At 42.4% G+C, this 22,723-nt stretch overlaps 1 protein-coding gene across 8 annotated transcripts in view; it reads right to left on the bottom strand.

Annotated features, from left to right (window-relative positions):
- The window catches only part of NHSL1 (NHS like 1), a 236,325-nt gene that overhangs the window by 44,945 nt on the left and 168,657 nt on the right, over nt 1-22,723 (bottom strand). For 6 of the 8 annotated variants that reach the window (XM_054022255.1, XM_054022256.1, XM_054022257.1 and 3 more), the window contains exon 2: nt 18,318-18,470. In XM_054022255.1, the coding sequence (XP_053878230.1) occupies nt 18,318-18,470 (153 nt within the window). Of the gene's footprint in view, nt 1-18,317; nt 18,471-20,803; nt 21,369-22,723 lie in introns of those variants that run through there. The other 2 variants (XM_054022260.1, XM_054022262.1) reach the window with 1 other exon arrangement.

The raw sequence follows: 22,723 nt of genomic DNA, 5'->3' as shown, positions 1-22,723 counted from the left end.
TACATCATTGGGGTATAGAGTTCTGCTGACGACTAGGCAGGTGGGAGGGCGATGAGGTGGGAAGGAGAGGAACTCTATGGAGTATCTGTGGTGGATGATCTCCAGTGCCCAACTGTCCATGGTGATTTTGCCCCAATTGTGGCTGAATAGGACAAGACGGCCTCTGAAGATGATGTGGTGCTTGGCACTGAAGAAGGTTCACCGCTCTTGACCCAAGCATCAAAACTGGCCCTGGGCCTGTGGTTGGGAAAAGGTCAAGGAGGCGGTCATAGTGGAGGTGGGGAAACGAGGCCTCTGAGAGCACTGTTGCCAAAGTGGGAGCTTTTCCGGGCACTGGTAGTACGCTGGGTAAGAGGAATGTGGCCACAGGAAAAAGGGTTGTTTCTGGTGTTTGTGTCTGGGGGACGGAGTGTAGAGACCAAGGGAACACCTTGAAGAGATTGGTCTCATCGAAAGGGAGGTCGCTGATTGTATTTTGGACCTCCCTAGGGAAGCTGGAAGATTGGAGCCACAAGTTCCTGCGCATGACTGTGCTGGTGGCTAGTGACCGAGAGGCAGTGTTGGCTGCGTCCACTACTCCCTGGAGGGCCACTTTGGTTACCAGTCCCCTTTGTCCACCAGCATCTGGAACCACTCCTGGAGTTCTAGCAGAAGCTTGTTCTTGAACTCTGCTAGCCTGTCGTAGCTGTTAAAATCATACTTGGCTAGCAGAGCCTGGTAGTTTGCAACACGGAACTACAGTCCCGTGGATGAAAAGACCTTCCTGCCCATCAGGTCCATCATCCCCTTTAACCAGCACAAAGTACCCCCTCTCTGCTCTCTTGGGTGTGGCACACTGCACGGGCTGGCTCCCTGATTGGAAATGCCACCGTGGAGAAGCCCTAAGCACTGCAGTAATTAAAAAAAGTTCTTGGAGTTATAACTTTGTAAACTCCCACGGTTAGCAAGGGAATCACTAAATGAAGATGAACAGACAAAAAAAAAAAAAGAAGTGACTGTCCAGTTTGGCCAATGTACATAGCAGAGGTGCATTGCTGGCATATGATGGCATATATAACATTGGTGGACGTGCAGGTGAATGAGCCGGTGATGTTGTAGCTGATCTGGTTAGGTCCAGTGATGGTGTTGCTGGTGTAGTTGTGGGCAGAGTTGGCATCGAGGTTTGTTGCATGGGTTGGTTCCTGAGTTAGAGTTGTTATGGTGCGGTGCGTGGTTGCTGGTGAGAATATGCTTAAGGTTGGCAGGTTGTCTGACCATATTCTCACCAGCAACCACGCACCGCACCATAACAACTCTAACTCAGGAACCAACCCATGCAACAAACCTCGATGCCAACTCTGCCCACATACCTACACCAGCAACACCATCACTGGACCTAACCAGATCAGCTACAACATCACCGGCTCATTCACCTGCACGTCCACCAATGTTATATATGCCATCATATGCCAGCAATGCCCCTCTGCTATGTACATTGGCCAAACTGGACAGTCACTACGCAAGAGGATAAATGGACACAAGTCAGATATCAGGAATGGCAATATACAAAAACCTGTAGGAGAACACTTCAACCTCCCTGGCCACACAATAGCAGATGTAAAGGTAGCCATCTTACAGCAAAAAAAACTTCAGGACCAGACTCCAAAGAGAAACTGCTGAGCTCCAGTTCATTTGCAAATTTGACACCATCAGATCAGGATTAAACAAAGACTGTGAATGGCTATCCAACTACAGAAACAGTTTCTCCTCCCTTGGTGTTCACACCTCAACTGCTAGCAGAGCACCTCACCCTCCCTAATTGAACTAACCTCGTTATCTCCACACTGATATATACCTGCCTCTGGAGATTTCCATTACTTGCATCTGAAGAAGTGAGGTTCTTACCCACGAAAGCTTATGCTCCCAGTACTTCTGTTAGTCTCAAAGGTGCCACAGGACCCTCTGTTGCTTTTTACAGGTTTCAGAGTAGCAGCCGTATTAGTCTGTATCCGCAAAAAGAACAGGAGTACTTGTGGCACCTTAGAGACTAACAAATTTATTAGAGCATAAGCTTTCGTGGGCTACAGCCCACTTCTTCGGATGCATATGCATATGTGAAGAGGCAAAGAGTTGCATATGTCTTCCCATTAGTGGATGGGGGACGCTAGGACCCGGGGGCAGCAGATAGCAGTTGCTGCTGGCTCTGGCAGTACAAGCAGGCATATTCATCCGAAGAAGTGGGCTGTAGCCCACGAAAGCTTATGCTCTAATAAATTTGTTAGTCTCTAAGGTGCCACAAGTACTCCTGTTCTTTTTGCCAATCAAAGCTGATGATCAAAACTGTAGCTATACCTGTGTGCTTATTTATAGGCTCATCCACCATCTTTCTAGTGCAGATCCTTGTTTCTCTTCTTGTATTAGTAATATTTACAGCTTCAAGGCCCTACCTAACCAACAAAAATAAACTGTTTAAAAATTATTGTGGTTGAAGGTGTTATAACATGGTTTATTCTTGCATGTGTGAACAGGGAAAAAAAAAGTTACAACCCGTCAGAGAGATATGCTTTATCCAAGGTTATTACTGTGGTGGTTTTGTTTGTTTTGTTCACACAGACAGGGTTTATTTAATTAATTTTTAAACTGTGATGGTAGAAATATGGTCAGAAACCTCTGAAAGACTCACAGGTCATTTTTACATATGTAACAAAAGATTAGGTGTGTTTCTGGGAGGTACATTACTGAAGGAAATGTTTTTAAGCAGTCAATGGTGCTATATATAAGACTGCAATTTAGTCACGGAGGTCATGGAATCCGTGACTTCCACAGACCTCCTTGACTTCAGCCAGCGCCAGTTGGGAGCTGCAGGGTCTGCTGCCACCTGCGGAGGCAGGAAGCTGTGGGGTACCCTTGCCGCCTGGCAGGCAAACCCCCGCTGCTCCCGGCCGCCCCAGGCAGCAAGGGGGACCCCCCACTGCTTGGAGTTGCCAGCGGAGGGGGCCCCTGGAGCTCCAAGCCCCTACAGGTGGTGGGGGCCTCTGGAGCTCCCAGCCCACCAGCAGCTGCCCAAGCTCCCCATTTTGTCATGGATATTTTTAGTAAAAGTCAGGGACAGGCCATGGACTTCCGTGAATTTTTCATTATTGCCCGTGACTTTTACTAAAAATAGGGTTACCATCCGTCCGTATTTCCCCGGACATGTCTGGCTTTTGCGTCTCTAAATAGCCGTCCGGGAGGAATTGGTAACAAGGTTAAAATGTCAGGGTTTTTTTTCTCCCTCGCCTCCCTCCCTCCCTTTCATGCAGAGTGCGGCTGCTGATTGGGCAGCTGGGCCGATTGAACTGCTCCCATTGGCCTCCAGCAGCCACAGCCCTTCCCTGCTCCCCCCCTTTGTCTGCAGCCCTATGTAACACACAAACTGACCCACCGTACACATGGAGCCAGAATGGTAAGGGGAGTCTGGGGGGGGGGGCAGTCAGGGAGCGGGGGAGTGTTGGATGGGTCCCCGGCGTCAACCTGCCACCTCCCCCGTGGGCTCTCTGCTTGCCTCTCCCTTGCCTGCTTGTACTGCCAGAGCCAGCAGCAACTGCTGTCTGCTGCCCCCGGGTCCTAGCATCCCCCATCCACTAATGGGAAGACAGGCTGCCCTTACCCTGCCCTTCCACCCTAACCCTGAGCCTCTCCAACCTCCAGCCTCCCCAAGCCCCTCAGCCCCAGCCCTCATCCCCCTGCACCCTAATCCTCTGCCCCAGCCCTGAGCCCCCTCCTGCATCATGAACCCCCATCCTCCGACCCACAGCCCTCACCCCTGCATCCCCTCCTATCCCCAAACTCCCTCCCAAACACCCCCTCCTGCCCTCAAACTCCCTCCCAAAGCCTGCACACACCCCTTTGCACCGCCTCCCACCCCCAAACTCTATCCCAGAACCTGCACCCTGCACCCCTCCTGCACCCTAATCCCCAGTCCAGAACCTGCACCCCAGACCTCCTCCCCCCACCCAACCCCCCTCCCCGAGCCTTAGGTAGGTGGGGGGGGGGGTTCTGGGCATCACCAAAATTTCTACAACCCTGCCACCCATGCGAGTGGATAAGGGTCGGGGCAGTCAGGCAACAGGTAGGGTCCTGGGGGGGCAGTTAGGATGGAGGGTTCTCAGCAGGGGGCAGTCAAGGGACAAGAAGCAAGGGGGGTTGGGGTTCTGAGGGGGGCAGTCAGGGGGTGGGAAGTGGGAGGGAGTGGATGGGGGCGGGGCTTCCCCCCCCCCCCCCCAGTTTCCTCTTTTTTGATTGTGGAAATATGGTAACCCTACTAAAAATATCCATGACAAAATCTTAGCCTTAGCTATATATAAGCATTTTCTCATGATTGCTGGTCCTTTTACTACCACACACACTGCTATATTCTGGTGCACGGCAAACGCCAGTCACAGACCATGCATAAGCTGTTCACAGTACTCTCCCCATTACATAAGGCTGTTGTTCAGAGCAGGGATTTTGTAGACAGTATTAGTGTAGTGTGTCAAAGGGGAGTTCACAGCGAGGCTTCGGTGGAATTCAGTGCAGCCCTATAACAGAATGAGCTCAAAAACAGAGAGCTAAGAATTGTTGCACAATTAAGTGAGCTTTTTATCTTTAAAAGTTATTAGAATCTGTTGGACAGGTTAAAGATCAGACTCCACTTGAACAACTGGACCTGTTGGTTGCAAATTCTTAACAGTCTTTGTGGTGTGTACCCAGACCAATCCTATGAAAATGCTAGAGAAAAACTCATAAACCTGGAAAAGATCCCATGTCATTTTTGTACTAGGGACAACTACCATCTCATGTCAAACTCTAGCTGACCCTCAATAGTTAATGCACAGTAGTAACTACTGCATACATAAGCAATTTACTGCATTTCAAACAACTTGAGACCATATTCTTACACCATAATTTGAGTCACAGATCAATTGAGTGAACAGAAGGCACAGAATTGATACCTCATTAATTCATTTGACATGGTATTACTGTGAAAAAACAGGATTAACTTATGCACTGTCTGTCTAGTCAGACAGACACACTGCATTTCTGAATGCCAAAAGAGAGTGCATGTATTGGGGGAGGGGCTGGAAGGATTTTTGTGCAAGCTTCTCCTCTGTTCCAGTCTTATCATTTAGTTAATATTTCATACCAGCAGAATTTCCAACAGCTAAAATTTATGTGAAGCAAAATTTACTGCCATAAAGACCAACCGCTAAACAGACAGTAGAACTGAACAGAGTGACATGGATTTACAGTCATTTCTGAATGTTTTCCATACAGATATATTTGCTATAAATTCCAAGAAGATGCAATCTCCCAAATTGTCATGTGTTTTTTGGTACCTAACACAAACCCACATAGCTTATGTGCTGTTTTTGTGCGTTCAGGTACGTACTACACTTTAACCCTTTGGAGACTACATGTTATAGGCCTGATCATTGCTTACAAAAATAGTCTTAATGGGATTACTTGTATAAGTAAACTTTGCTTGCATAAGCAAGGGTTTCAGCATAAATCGCAAGTCCAGTATGCCTCTATATAATACACATCCGCATACAAGTACATTTCTCCATATTTTAAGCATTTATCAGTTATCAGTAAAAAGGCCTGTGTTCCCTGAATTAATTTAACAATGGATGCTTACAAAATTAAAAAAAAAAGACATTTTGGGTAGTTAAAGCAAAAGAAATAATTATTGCTCAGAAATGCTTCCATCAGGCATTTTGTCTTGCATCCAAGGAAAATTAATTCAACTACAACTTCAGATCAACTGATAAAATCCCAAATTAACTGCCAGCTGGACCACGGGTAATTTCTACCAGCACTGCATGCATGGCAGAGCAGATGTCTCTATGCAAAACTGCCTCAGTAGAGGAGGCTCTATGGACCGAGAAGAGGGAGGAAAAGAACACACAGGAGCTGCCTTTGTACTAGAGGTCTTCTCTTTTGCTGAAGGAAAAAATGAACAAGTGACAAGCTGACAGCTGGATTTGCATGCCTGAAAAATTAGCTTGGCTAAATTTAGGGTGACTTCTTGGCACAGCCTTTCTCACTGAGACTTGTATCTGAAGAATGGGTTGGGGGATCATGGAGAAGGGCTATTAATTGTAATAGTCAGCTGAACTGTCAACCACAGAAATAAATCTGCTGACCAATATATGAAAACACATTTATCTATTCATTGCACACATCATTGGAAAATTATTCAATTCCCTGAGGTCAAAAATTCTTTCTTGTTGATTTTAAACATCTTAGGCGGTTTCATTTTATGCAAAAAGCTCCTTTTTATAGGTCACATCTATAAGCAGCACTTTGTATTAAAGTAACTTTCTAAAATTAGCGTCCATAAGAACTGTATCTAAAAAACACCTGATAAGAAGATGGCAGTCCTATTAAAATGTGCAAGGCGTATCTCAATTTAAGGCAAACTGATTAAATGACATTTGTTGTTTTATGCTTTTTTGTTACTGGCTACCTGTTTTGCGATCAACTTCTATTTTAGAGACAGAGAAGTAACTTCCGTGGTAATAGTTCACCTTCACCTTTTGAATTTATTGCTGCATTATACTTGAAACAGCTGTGATCTTATGGACTGTGCATATGTTGAGTGTCAAGAGACCTGGGTTATATTCACAACTCTGCCACTGACTTGCTGTGCGACCTTGAACAAGTCACTTGGACTCTGGATGCCATCTATAAAATGAGGATAATACTGTTTATCTCTCACTTTGTATGGATGCAGAGTGCCAAAATATTATCTGCAATAAATCTGGTTTCTACAAATATCTCATTCTTAATAGGACATTAAAAGAAGGGTCTGATTTATGTTCCTATATAGCAACTAAGTCCCTTAGTCTAAATGAGCTAAACAACTTGCAACTAGTGAGGATGGATGGTCTAGTGGTTAGGACACTAGCCAGCGACCTGGGTTAATTCCCTGATCTGCTACAGACATCCTGTGTGACCTTGGCAAGTCATTTAAATCTCTCCGGGCCTCAATTCCCCATGTGTATAATGGGGATAACAGCACATCCCTAAATCACAGGGGTGGTGTGAGGATAAATATGTTAAAAATTGTGACGTGCTCGAGTATTACAGTAATGGGGGCCATATCAGTACCTCAGACAGATACCAGTCTACAAATCACATAAGAATGCATTCAACCTGGAACAAATCCCATTTTGCCTGTCTAAATCCCCATATCATCTGCAGAACTGGACTATCACAGTGAATCTCTACATCAAAACTAGCTTTAAAATATGCCGCAGAGCCACACCACGATGACCAATACTGCCTGTAAGGCAAGTTCATGAACTTTATCTACGCTACATCCAAAGCACCCATTTTGGACAGAGGGCAACAATTTTCTCTTACTGAATCAGGAATTCCAACAGATGTGCTTCCACAACAGATTAGCTGAAAAATCTTTTGTTCAACAGTCTCTAGATGGTTTGGTTAATATTCTGTTTATTTAAGTTACTATAAAATTTCCTTGTCCCGCCCAACCCTTCTGCCATCCTCACCGCCTTCCCCTCAATGTACGGTTATGTTAACAAGTTTAGAACTTTGCTATATCAGTACACATATGAGGTGTCTCCTGGCATGCATAAGTCCAATAGGGAGTCTTTAGTCTTTGGGACTCAATGACACTTCATCCCCAATCAAGTAATTCTAGTGCTAGCACCTGCTTCACTAGTGGAGTGCACACTACAAAATATATTTAATCTCATTGAAGAAATCATGGCTTAAATGGTCTCACAGAAGTGCCCGGTCTTTGCGACACACCCACTATCCCAGCATTCCCCACACACCTTGCTCGCTTTAGAAGATCCTTTTGTAACTTTTTTTAACCTTTTCCTTCCCTTTTTCTTGTATTCCTTCCTTGCTTCTCCTCTCCCCACTCCGCTCCACAATTTCAGAAACAGACTAGGTTGATAATTGTGCTCGCTATCAGCTAATTAGGGCCCATCGGCTCAGACTCATGTCCATCACTGTCACTCCAATGGCGGTCAAGCCACCTTAGAGCGTTCTGTTCTTTTGACTAGGCTTAGAACCAGGCATCCCAGCCAGCTTTACACTGAGAGTAAAAGCTGATACCTTAAATGAAGCATACTCTCCTTGGATTTGTAATCACAACTGCAACATTAAGTATATGTTCTTAGTGATTTAATGTATGTATACTGGGGGAGAGTTGTTTGTTTTAGTAAAAAGCACCAGAGGGTCCTGTGGCACCTTTAAGACTAACAGAAGTATTGGGAGCATAAGCTTTCGTGGGTGAATGCCCACTTCATTAGACCCAAGTTTGTTTCAGTGTGCATCATGTCTGGAAGGTGTGTGGGGGGGTTCCTTGTACAGTATCTCAGACAAATAAGGGTTGTTGCTGCTGCATTCTTCAGGAAGAATCCAGACATGACTGAGAAGAAAGAGCTCTGCAACAGTTCAAAACAGATATGTTTTGAATCATCAGCATATTTAAATATTTCCATTGTGTCTTTTCTCTCTTTCACTAGGGATGTAAAATGTTAACCGGTAAGCATTAGTCTTACCAGTTAACTCGCCTTAACTGTTAACCCCCAGACCAGCCGATCCGCCAGCTCCAGCAACCCCACGCTGGCCGGAGCCCAGGCCACAACCCCAGCCGCTTAATCAGTTAACCGTTTACACGAAATATTTTAATCGTTTAAACTATTAACTTTTTAAATGGTATTTACATCCCTATCTTTCACCTGTCCTTTTCACAACCAGCAAATTCCAGCAGGGTGAATGATCTAAATGATTCACCAGTACAGAAAACCCAATCAGCTTTCTAAGGGCACTAAGCTAAAACAGACATAAACAAATATCATTTGTAACAAGCTGTCACTGGGGAGACTTCAAAATGATTATCTCCATTTGTCTTGGCCTAATTTAAATTTCTATGGAGATGTAATACTGGTGCATTTACTAGTAATAAGTGTGATTAGTTTAACTGTGCCTTTTCTATATTCATTTATTCTTGCTTTTTCAATGCTGAAAGAAAAAATAACCACCTTTTCTATCCTTTTTATGGACATTTGCTGTTTCTAAGACAACTGAACACAAACTGAACGTTTATATAAAAATATCCAGAGGCTTTCTTCTAACACATTTGGCTTCATTTTCAGTTTAACATACTGGATTCTTAAAATATTGCAAACAAAAAGCCGAGTGCATAGAACATCCCCAGCAAAATGCCAGATTGATAGTCCTGGAGATGGAGGCCTCTTAACCATAAATAGAACATCTACAGTACAGGGAGTAATGTCCCACCCCACCACACCCCCAACAATAGTTCTCAACCAGATGCTGAGGGAATACCCTCAAGCTCATGTCTAAGCTAAAAAATAGGCCAGGTTTACACACACAATTTTAAACAGGTCTTTGTACCTAGTATAGACCCAGAAAGCTATGCTTTAAAATGATGGTCAACAACCAGCTTTAACAGGTTTTAAAATACGTCACCATCAGGTGCAAAATCCTATTTAACTTCATGTTATGTAATATGTGTTCGCTAACGTGACAACATGATCTGTTTTCCTAGTCTGTACATGGCGTAAGAGTGACAAACTAGTTTCAGTGTTTATACATTCTTTATGGTTCTCTGAGGATGACAATAAAATGCCAGTCAGGTGGACAACTGAGATGGTTGTATTCTTGCCGTATGGACGCCTGCCCACTAAGAATTCAACATAGCCTTGTCAACACTAGGAATTTCTATCAGTTTCATCAATTCATAGCCAAACACTGACGCTATACCCATGTAAACCCCTAGTGTAAATAATGAAAGCTGTGATTTCCACCAGTGGATAATTTGCCCTACTTTAAATCAAAATCAATTACTCTGGTGCAAATCACAGCTTCCCTTGTCTACACTAGTGGTATGCACTGGTGTAGCTACATCAGCAACTGGCCATCAGTTGCTGGATTCAGGGAAAATTCCCAATGTAGACAATGCCTGAGACAACTCACTCATTTCACATAGGTCACCAAATCAAGAAGCAGCTTTTGACCAGCCAGCTAGAAGTGAAAGATTCTGTGTCTCATTAGCAGTTATCTCAGGGCTTGTCTTCACTGCCGGGGAAAGCCGACCTAAGTTATGCTACTTCAGCTACATTATTCACGTAGCTGGAGTCGACGTAGCTTAGGTCGACTTACTCCAGTATCTTCATTGCGCTGGGTCCATGGGAGATGCTCCCCAGTGGACTTCCCTTACTCTTCTCAGGGAACTGGCGTACCGGGGTCGACCGGAGAGTGCTCTGCCATCGATTTAGCAGTCTTCACTAGACCTGCTAAATCGATCTATCTCACTGTAGTGGAGACCATCCCTGTTTGTCTTGACTAAGATTTAAAGGTATATTGTTAGAATGTATTAACTAAGGTCCCCTCCAGGTTTCAACTAGACGAGCTAGCACACATTAAAAGTACACACTGCCTTGGCTACACTAGACTTCAAAATGTATTAGATAAAACATTCTAAAACACACACTTTTTATCCTACTCAAGACAAATCCTAAGCTATTTAGCACCCCCTGCTTCCTATACAGGATTCTTGATAAAAGTTCAGTGTCAACAAAACTATCAAGAAACAAGTTTTAAAAAATAAGATTTACATGAATGCCACCAAACACAGACACAAATTTGAAAAATTGTAAGGCTCAAAGGATTTAAGAATACTAGAGGAATATTACTATGGGCTTCGAGTGAAACATCAGACATACAAAATGTCTTTTAGAGGATTTTAAAAAAATCTATTCAGTAGGGATTTTGACAGTATTTCTTAGCTATGTGTCGAGCATTGTACTGTAAAGTGCTTATAATGTGCCCTGTGTATATGTAATCCGTCTAAATATAATCAATGTATATATTTTCACACTCAATGGTGCGGAATTTAACAAAATCTATAGATGTGCCTTCTGAGCATGTCTCAGTAAGCGCTCATTTCTCAGCATGAAAGCAATACTCAACATGTAAAGTCTAGATTCTTGGTGGAGTTTTGTCTAATTTCCTTTGAATAGTTTTTTTCCCCTTTTTAATTCCTTACAGAAAGGGCAGTTGGAATATGGAACTCTGCCAGAGTCAACAACAGATGTACTGTGAATTAATTCAAAAGGAGTAAAAAGGATAGAGTACATGGGTAGAGCTACCGGCACTAACTTGACTATTGAAACTAAAATAATGAGAAATAAGTTGATTTTTATTTCCTGGTTTTGTAAGAACAAGGCCTTGATAGGACATATGGTCTGCTCCTAGCCCTTAATGGTCTTTTATTTCAATAAGGCTTTGGTGGGGAGCTCACATCTTGACTTCTCTGTGAACCTAGACTAGACCTGTTGTTAATATTAAGTTGTTCCCCTTTACTTTGCAGCTCTTTAATGAAACACAAGATTACTGTTAAAACAATAATCTTCTCAGCAGGATTATCCACCAGTGGGGCTGACCCCAGCATTGCTCATCTGTACAGTGATCAAGCAGAGGCCTGGTGAAAACAACGGGTAAACACATACCTGTCCAGAGGTTCTTTCAGGATGGGATGCTAAAATCTGGTTTTATTGTATAATGTTAATCAGATGCCTTCTGGAATATAAATCAAACATTTCAATCACTGCTGCTAAAGACATTTCTTGAACTTGGCTAACAGGACAAAACAGAAGCGACAGCCAGCAAACCCCATTCCCCACAAGATAAGACAACTAATGAATCACCATAGAGACTGCTGCCTGGAGCATTGAGCCCTACAGTGTGTGCAAATAACCTGAATCAATACAACTGCAATGTAAAATCAGTAATTTATGCAGGAAGCCTCTGCAGATGTGTACAAATAGCATAGAAGTTGGCCTACTGGACCTCCTGTCCTTAATATGTCTATTATGTGTAGGATTACTGTACAGTCTTTTACTAGGGTCAATACCTTAAATCTATTTGGAAATTAGTGTAGAATATAGTGGTAATAAAACATTACCCCCTGTGCAGCAATCTGCACTGGATGAGGCCGACTTTGGTGTGACTTTTAAGGTGTTGGTTACCACCGATTTAACCCCCGGCTAACTCAAAAACTGGATGCCTCTATCTCTGAGTGATATCGGGGCAGCTGTGATCAGCTGAAGCCTTGTCTACACTGAGTATTTGTCTCAGTTCCAGAAATCAGTGGTCAACCACTGAAGCAACTGCAACCCCCATGTGTAGACAAAGAAAGCCATGATTTGCACCAGTAGAGCTAACCTGTTTTTTTCCCACCAGTGCAGCTACACTGGTGGCTGGCTGGGATTGGGACAATTTCTCATTACAAACAGGGCCTTAGCCACTTGATATAATTCTCTTCTCTCCCTCCCTTTCTCAGTATCTCCCTCTGGTTTAAACCCAAACTTGTATGGGTTTCTCAGTGACATATCCTTGATTCCAGAAGGCAATTTCCCCACCTTAGCCCTGATTTGGTGATCTTCAGTTTGTGCCGAAATGTGTATCTGTTCTAACTAGCTTTGGATAGTTCAACATAGTTCAATTAGCTGTACCATGATCATGCATCCTAACATGTCTCGTGCTGTTGCCCTTGTTGCTGGTCACTTTTTAAATTACTGATCAGCTAGCTAGTTGAGGATTATTTTCAATTTACATTTTATACAAGACAACTGCTTGTGTTACTATTACTATTAATAGAATTATTACTGTTACTGCAGATCTCTGATACTGGTTGAAGGTCACAGTGCATCATGCTTTAGGTACTACCACGTTACATAGAAACAAGTCAAATCTGTGGGGAAAACTCTGGCGACATGTGGAGAGGGACAGTGATTACGTAGGGTGCAAACCCCTCCATTTTGCACAGCCTCTTGGTCATACAGCTCAAAGGGGCTGGAGATGGGAAGATTCTGGAAACTACAGCAATAAGTGGCATTTTCCCTCTGCAGCACAGATTAAAATCCGAATAAAAACCAAAAAAGGATTAGTTAATGCTGCTCAGAGCAACATTAATCATCCATGTGCTGTGACTCCCCCTTGGTGGAGTCACAGAACTCAGCAAGAGACCCAGTAAGCCAATGACAACATAGAAGTAAACAGGCCAAGCTGCCATTTGGCCTTGAAACAGGGTATATAGTGCAGCTGGTCAGGATCTATTTGGGAGCTTGATTTCCTGCACAGCCACCACCCTCCTTTACTTGTCTTTGCCCATTCACTTCCACTTATCCCACAGAGGAAATATTCACATGAACTGTAGAGTTCTCTAAGATCCACAGAATTTTGGTACAGTTTTGTTCCATTCTGCATGTTTTATGATGGGGAACATAGGGAATCTGTGAGAATATGAATGAGATCCTTGCTAAGATGAACTCTCTGGGAATGGACTGTAAGACCAGCCTGGGCATGAAGGACAGTGAAACAGGTACTTTGGATGGCAATGTTTAATCTTCAACATGTTCCGCTCCCACCTCCCACCCCCCGCTCCCCTTTCCCATCTGATTTATTGGATATTCCAAGATCTTGGTTGTGCCAAACACTCACGTCCAAGAAAGAGAGGAGACAGGTTATTTGGCCGGTGGAATAGACTGTCTCAAATAATGGCATACATTATGTAATCAGGGTACCATACTCTACTTTTTTTAAAAACAGTTAAGCAATACATTGAAATGAGGGGGGTATTTTATTATTAAATTCAACTGAGCTTGCACTTCCATTCCAAAGCCTCATTTTAGGCCATTTATAATTTTCCTGAAAAGCGCACACATGGATTATGAGCTGAAATTTCTCAGACTAGAAGTCTTCTTAGTTTTTAAAACCACATACATCAAAATCCATTCAGCATTTCCTTGTGAATAAATACAAAAAATGTACATTGTCAGTTTCACAGGTTTTGTTTTTCAATTCAGATCATACATAAACATCTTGGTTTTAAAAGCTTCACATGGAACTTATGTACTGCATGAAATCATAAATGAGGATTAGCACCTTTACCTCGTTTGAACAAATCTGGATGCCAGATGGAGACATTCATATTTTAAAGTAATTTTATAAGCAAGCAAAGTTGGGTCTTCTCCTTGCTTAATATCAGAAAGACATAGCTGTAGTTTATGGGTGCAAGAATTTTAAATACAACACTCATCAGCATATACAACTGCATGTTGTTTTTCAAACTGATTATTACATTTATAAAATTAAACAAGGTAAAAACACAAATAAAAACACGTGCGTGTGTTTCCTGAAGAGATGAACAAGAAATGTATGTAAAGATCGCTGCTGAATGCCATTCCTCCCATGAAACAATATCCCTCCTTAACCTTTAAATGTACTACATACCAAGCAGATTACACAATTACAAAAAGCTACTGGTATAACTATTATCATTGTGTGTATGTTTTACATAGTGCTGATCAAAAGCCCATTAAAATTGATTAAAAGACTCCCATTCACTTCGCCAGGCTTTTGGTCAGCCCCATAATGTCTAAAACCTGCTGAACTTTTAAAATTATACCAGTGTGAATAAGTATGACCTTAAATAATTTAAAAAACTAAGGAGGTTTGACCTGCTTACCTCGAGAAAGGTAACACCAGAGCACACCTTGACAGCAATCACTTTTTTGTGTGTTTTTATTATTTTGAAAAATGTCAAACATTTGATATGTTACTAGGTGGCTTTAGTGCCAACTACTCTACTTCTGCTTTGTTATTTGTAACCTGAGTTGAATATTTTTCATTGGGGCATCAGTGAATAAAACTACACAAAAATCACTAGCCTGGAATCAGACTGGCATGGGTAGGCAGTGGTATTGTCAAATCTCATACGCTAAGGCTAAGCAAAGCTGGGACCCAACACTATTTGGATGGGCGATCTCTCTGGAACAAACCAGACTACATTCATGCACCAGACTACAGCAATCAGTTGCTTTCCAATGACATCACATCCTGTAGTTTTGGCAGCAATTGTCCTACTGCCTTAGACCTCATTTTAACATTTAACAAATATTATACATTTTGAATATTAATGTGTTAAAAATGAAGTTTAATCACAGAGTCAAGAAATTCAGAATCCAGGTTCCCATAGCAACCTAACTCTGCTCTTATGCAATTGCATTTCATTGGGGCCTTTTACTACATAATAACAGAGTCTTGGGTAGTTATTAAACAAATAATACAACATAACATAATGCAGGGCCTGTGGCAGAGCCAGGGGTTGAGCAGTGAGCACCCCCCTGCACATTGGAAAGTTGGCACCTGTAGCTCCAGCCCTGCCTATACAAGGAGCCGCCTATTAACTTCTGAAGAGCTGCATGTGGCTCCGGAGCCACAGGTTGGCCACCCTGACATTGACCCATCCGCAGGCACAGCCCCCTACAGCTCCCAGTGGCCACGGTTTGCCGTTCCCAACCAATGGGAGCTGCGGGATGGGCCGTGTACTGAAGGTTGCAGACCCCTGTGAAAAAACGTTTAGCATGGTCCAGGAATATCCCCCCTGCCTAAACTCTTTGAAAATACTTGATGTGGTGCTCTTCAGTTTGGTGTTTTATGAGCCCAAGGCACAGATGTGTTAACAGTATCCAGAGATGATGTAAACTAAGATAACCATCTCAACACCCCCCTTCAATTTGATGGCAGAATAGTAACAAGGGCTTGTGCCCCCCCTCTCTGGGGAGGGGCAGAGTAGCAGCAATCACTCTCCTAGCCTGAGGGAGGACTAGCAGGGAAGAAAGGAAGCTCCTTCTCCTTGCCAGAAGCCAGGAAGAAAGGAAAGTGCGGACTTAAATTTATCAGCCTGTGAAGGTCTAATATGACAAATGAAGGCCCCAGACAGGTACATGGGCAGCACCAGAGTATGAATTCCAGAACTCTTTGCCTTTATTACATTGAAAAAGAGGAAAGAGTGGGAGAAGTTAACTAGGGCATCACCCATGGATCGCTCAACACTTCCCAGCCCCATATCTTTCATATCAGCCTCTAGCTAGTCGGGGTGACACACATTTTTTAAGCCTGGAACATATGTAATATTTTGTATTATTGCAGAGATCTGCTGTGACCCTATAACATTGCCCACACGTAGGATGCCTAGATGTCCCGTTTTTTATAGGGACAGTCCAGTTTTTTGGGACTTTTTCTTATATGGGTGCCTATTACCCTCCCACCCCCTGTCCCATTTTTTCACAGTTGCTATCTGGTCACCCTACTCACACGTGATGGGACAGTTTTAATATTGCTATGGGAACCTTCACTTTCAGTCATGCAAGTCAGAATATTCAATCATCAAAAGATGAGACAACCGTGTTAAAGCTGGACCAAAAATCTCACTGATGAGATAATTTAAAAAACAGCATCAAAGTAGGTTTGTTTGTTTGTTAGTAAATGTGAAGTAATTTTTTTCTTCTGATGTTCACTACCAGCCCTTGGAAACATGAAACCGAAACCTGTTTCCTTATCAAAGTTTCCTGAATTGTGTGCATACACTGATTTGTTTTTGTGGGGTTGCTTATTATAAGTAATTAGCAGCTAGCATTGAAGCATTATTTTAAAGAAAAAGAGTTACAGAAAAAGCTAGCAGTAGTTCCCACTGATTTTGATACCTTGAAGCTTATATATTGGGCTGAGGAGCATAAAAGCACCTACTTCACACTGTAATATGGTTTTTTATATATAAATCTATTAAAGATAGAATTGGAAATTCATCCCTGATATAACTATTGAAGGAAAGCCACAGCATGAATGGGGCGTGAATTTGGCCCATATATTTTTCTTTCATTAAGTTTCAAGGACAGATGATAAGAAAATGGAAGAACAAGTAGTTAAGACTTGACAGTACAAAATTTAAGTACCAACTGCATTTTCTTTAAGCTACAGTGGGAAAATACCTTTCTATTGTAAATAGCTGACAAGCATGTCTTGAATGTGCACTGTAAGCCTACCTCTATAAGAGATAGTTCAAGGCTAAAGTTCTGCACAAATATATTAACCCAGTAATAAATTTAAGTGCATGCAGGGTATTTGCTGAGTCGTGTGTGATCTAATAATGTTGGCTGTGAAGAGTACCCTATTAAATTACAGTCAAAGGCATAAATAAGAGATGGTGAAACCCAATTCACTGAAGTGATAAGAGAACTGAAACAAAACGAACAAAAATATGGCAACAAAATGTTTCTCCATTCAAAAGACAAGCCACTAACGCAGACAAATATTTTCTGCAAACCAAATCACAAGGCGCTTTTACTCAGGCCCAATCCAGTGAGGTGCTTAGTGCATTCAGGTCCCATTGAAATCAATGGAAGTTGAAGGATTTGGTACTTTGCTGGTATGGGACCTTGGTGCAGGGACACCATCTTCATTGAATAATACACACAAGGGTAAACATTTTTTTTTTTAATTCCTATACACCGAGACTGTCTCAAAACTCTACTTCCACCCACAGGTGGATGACGTTCCAAACTTTTCTCCATTGACTGCTCTTGTTCAAATGGCTGCACTAACAGAACATAGTGCCGCTAACGCCAAAGATAATGCAATGGTGGCCCTGGTCATAGACACATGGACAGGCTAGCAAGAAGCCATCTGTATAGACTTACTTTGTAAACAATTTTATAGAAAAAAATGGGTAACTCTTTTTATAAGTTTCTTTCTAACACAGAAACTCAATCAAACTCCAGGACAGTTTCTAATTCTTATCTAAAACCTTAGAGCCACACTGTGCATTTCAGTGTGCACCTTGCACATCCATTGCCTTTCATTGAGAGTTGTGCATGTGTATGTGAGGGCAGAATTTAGTTCTTAAAAGTTTAATGCAACTTTTTGTGAACAAGGAGCTATACTACAGAAAGCATCCTTGGAAGTTGATTTTAAAGCAGCCACCCTCCCACACATGTGATACTAGACCACTTTCAACAGAACTGATGACAAAGATGCCAATTCTGCCTGGCTATTTCTTAAGACAATAAATGGGCTGATTCAGAATTTTAAGATATAGTTATTATTTAAAAGAAGGCTCTGAAGGCAGATGTGAATTTATAAAGGCACCATGTCATCTAAGGCAGTTTTTCTGCCCTCCATATGAGAGTTCAGCACGGCAAAGCTGGGGATTTACTCATCTCTCTGTGGCAGAAAGAATTACTCCCCGCCCCCCCTCCCCCGACAAATGTCATCCAACACACCTGACATCTGTTTAAGACTGCAGAACAAGCTGTTTCTTTTGGAGTGTAAGAAACTCAAATATGCTTTTAAAGACTCAAAAGCCCAGTGACAAAGCCAGGCTCTCTAGTGGCACAGAGAACATAACCATGTAAGTTACTGAATTTCTCTCCAAGTTCTTAACAACAGCTTTACTGCCAGCATCTTACCTCTTAGTACCGACTTAAGGTTCAGCTTGGCTTGGCGATGCAGATCCTCCACACAAGGTGGCCTCATGGAGGGCAGGAACACATTTTCCTGCTGGTGCCAGGGAGCAGTATAATGGACTGTCCATCTACTTTCTTCATCTAGGTTGGAGACAGCTGCAAAGAAAGAGAGAGAGAGAATGTAATGCACAAATTAAATGCAGCTGAATGAGGACTATGAATAAATGGTGGGGAGGAGTGGGAACTGAGGATACTAATATAAAAACAGACTGGGGCTCTTCAGATTTCACATTGGTATAAATCAGAAGCAACTCCATTGACATTAATAAGATGACATTGGCTTTACACCATTATGAGTGAGAGCAGAGTCTGGCTCACTGCCTTTACACATCACAGCATCACACATCGGTCACATACTGGCCAGGCCACAATAGCAACTTGGCAGGATCCCAATGGCCACACCTAACTTGCCAATACATTTGCAGAAAAATATATTAAAATAAAGCACTTCTCAAGTTCAAAATTCTTTAAAAACATTATCTAGTAATAAATCAACTACTTAATTAACAAAAGTACACCATCATAATATTTACTTATAATTTATCTTCCCTGAGAGGTAGACATTACTTGTTATCTAAAGTTTGCTATCAACATAAACATTTGTGGTTGAACAGTCTTACCCCTCACTCTGTAGAGACAGGAAAAGGGCAGCTGGGGTATCACCCCTCTAGCAGCATTTGCCTTTCAGAGCATATGCTGTGCATCCAAATCTCCAAAGCAAAAAACTACAGCTGTGCCTGTCTCCCGAGCACCTGTTATGCTGACTCGACCAAACTGTGTTGGTCACCTACCTGTTCTCCATCCTCTTTGTCCCTGTTTCTGAGTTTTCGTTACCTCTCATTTGTTGCAGCTGGGAATAGCATTTAAATCATGCCGCTCCTACTACAGTATATATCGCAGCCCACCTAGCATTATATCATTATTAAGCATTAGAAATGTAATGTCTTGTATAATGGCAGAGGAGCTGTACAGGCTATGAAGCACAGGGTGAAGGTGACAGCTTCCTTACATCTGAAAAATGACAGATTTCATCACAGCACACTGCCTAGAAGAATAATTTCAATTGTAAAATAATTGCATTGATTAGTTAAAACAAAATAAAGGAACTCACAAATTAACTTCAGAATTTTGATACAAAAGTATGCTACAAGAAATGCAGTAAAAGAGGACTCGTTTTTAGAGGCTTTTAACTGAATTTCTTTGTGGTTTTCTGTCAGATCTTCTAATAAATGCTTTCATAATATTTTGTTGGAACGTTCATTTGCTCATACATTTGCTTGGCCATGTGGCCCGGCCGCTCCCCTCTTCTACCTACTTTCATTGTACTGGATGTGATAGAAAACACCTCATGCAGCAGGGCAGACAATGCTGATGTGGTGTATGGCTGCATTCTCTGTCCTTGCTAATCAGAGGTCAAATCCAAATGATAACAAACAGACAAGTCACTTATTATCTGATCACAATATCAATCATCCTAGAACTATAGGAAACAAAAGGTACATTGGCTGACTGACTTACCAGGAAAGAACCCCTCCCCCTGGCATTCACCTTACAAAATAAGCAAAGAAGACAGACACCAGCCATATTATTGCCCCGCTCTACTCAATGCCATACTAAGAGCAGTCTATTGCTTATCTAGAGCATAATTAAAACCACCAAGACGTGCTACACATACTCAGACGGACAGATCAAACTCAACTAGCCTGTCTCAATGGATTAAATCTCACCAGCTAAATATGCAAGTAAATTAAGTATCTCAATTATTTTTTAAAAAGTTTATGACTACAATGATATTACACAATGAAACAGCACCACAAATTTCTGCACAAGTTCAGCAGCTGTACAGCTGGGGCTACCAGAAGATGTTAGAGTAATACCTTGGCATACAATGATGATATATACACAGAGCAGCAAGTTACACCAAGAGGCTTTCAAATCTCATAATCAAACAGCCTACATTAAATGAAAAAGTTTTGCTTCTTCAAAGCCATTTAGAGCAGTGCTTCTCAGACTTTTGTACTGGTGACCCCTTTCACATAGCAAGCCACCAGGTGCAACCCCCCTTATAAATAAAAAACACTTTGTAATTTAACACCATTATAAATTCTGGAGGCAAAGCAGGGTTAAGGTGGAGGCTGACAGCTTGTGACTCCCCATGTAATAACTTCGTGACCCCCTGAGGGGTCCCGACCCCCAGTTTGAGAACCCCTGATTTAGAGGGACAAAGGAAATCAAAGTAAGTTAACACTCACTCACTCTTACAAAGAAGCAGATGCTCAGGAACGCTGCCTCTGCACATTTTGAAACAGGCAGTGAAAGAGAAATGTACAGATTTTCCAATAAAGGTTTCTAGAAGGTATATACTGAGCTTTCCTACCAAAATTCCAACACTTTCCAGAAAGAAAACTTGCATGCACACAACTACTTACTCTTCTTCTTGAAAAGTTTAATTAAAGATTTCAGCTTTGTGTTGATGAACACCACCATTTCCAAAGTGTCTATCTGTGGTCCTGGAGTTTAGATCCCATAGAAAACAGGAGCAACAAGCAGGTGGCTGGTTTTCAATTTGTACTTGCCAAAGCTCTGCAAACCCTACTAACTTTGTCTCTTCCTACACTCCTTCTCCCACCCCCACCCCGTTTTGCACAACGGTGAGGTTGGCCTTATTGTCCTGGCAGTTAGAAACCATTAACAATCCTTGAACCTGAACACCTCCTTCTGAAACATAATCCTGGGGGCTGAGAGCAGCTAGTTACAACTTGTGAAGGAAGAAAAAAAGAAAGCCAATCGTTCATATTTGCATTGAACCAAGATCAGGCTTTTTAACTCAATGCTCATTCATCCAGTTCACTCCCCAGCAAATCAACAGTTTTCTTCTCCTGGTTTCACTCCACCACAAACAGTGAGAATTGTAGATAATTTCCGTTTTCACTGCTCTAACAGGATCTTCCAAAATCCTTTACAGTGTAGCAGAGAGAAGAGTGGATACTTTCATGTCCCTCCTTTGTATAGCCCAGGCTACTTGTGAGTATATGGAATTTGAACTGGCTGGGACAGTGAGGCTTTCAACTATTGTTTCCCAAACACGCCCCCAATCGCTTCCTCCTATTCCAGAGGCAACATTTATGAGCAGCAAGGCTCCACAACTGAATCTCCATGGAGCTGTAACTGAGGGCTGCATTCTCGTGTAAATCAGGATGCCCTTCTTTCCCACCTCTCTTCTCTTCCCCGCCCCCCTTTCTTAATGTCCCAAGACCTGCATTTTAATTGTCCCCATCACAGAATTTTTCTTTGCATTTCCTTGCTCTCAAAATGCTTCCTCCCCCCCTTTACAATTACAATAATGGAAATAGCCCAGCAATCTTACATGTTGAATTTCATTCAGTCACATGCTGAGCTGTCCTGATTAGGATCAACTTGGAAACTCCATTAACAAAATTAATAATAAGCTAATCAAACGATTTCTGTCTAATAAAGAAACTAATATTCAACAAATGACACCAGTACAAGAGCCTGACCTGAAAAGCCTTTTTGAAATACACTTTAACTTCATGACTTTAAATATTCCTGTACATAAGCACATCTACTTTTCTATTTAGACATGAATTATTATTTTAAAGAGAAAATGCTAAGTACCCCATCAATCCGCTCAGCAGGGCATGCCCCTCACACAATGCTAAGATTCAAGAAGCAAGTCCTCCCTTACAAAGCAAGGCTCTGCAACTGCCTTGGGTTAACAATGAAAGGGTTTTTCTTTGGGGGGGGGGGAAATAGCAGCAGCAGGGGTCTTAGTCTGCCCCAAAAGCTGCCGCAAGTTCTAGCCTTCACAGTGCAGCATGCAGAAGCAGGTGTTCTTGAGAAGCATCCAATTCCCAGCACTGCTGGTTTATCTCAGAATCACAACTGTGCAGAATGGAAGCGATAATATTTTAAATTCATACATTGCCTCTCAGCTGAAAGGGCCCATAGCACTTTACAAACCACAAGTGTTTAATATCACAGCCACCCTTGGGGGCAGGTCCCAGAGGCACTCTGTCCGACTCAGAGGCACTCTGTCAGAAGGAGGCGCTCTGTCTGGCTCACCACTGAGGCAGTCAGCACATCCTGGAAGAGAACACACCAAAGTGGCAAGTGCTTCAGTGCTTGAAAAGATGCAGCATGCTTTTCCCCCAGGCTGGCACACAGCTGATGCAAAAAAGGGCCGGATGTGACCTTGAACTTTTTCAGCCTCTCTCTGGGGAATGTAGCACTTCCAGTGATACTATGACTCCCCAATATCCCCTTGCGTCTAGGGTGACCAGACAGCAAGTGTGAAAAATCGGGACAGGGGGTGGGAGGTAATAGGAGCC

Source organism: Malaclemys terrapin, chromosome 3 (assembly GCF_027887155.1).
Source record: "Malaclemys terrapin pileata isolate rMalTer1 chromosome 3, rMalTer1.hap1, whole genome shotgun sequence".
Taxonomy (NCBI): domain Eukaryota; kingdom Metazoa; phylum Chordata; order Testudines; family Emydidae; genus Malaclemys; species Malaclemys terrapin.
This window is presented reverse-complemented; position numbering and strand designations above follow the sequence as displayed.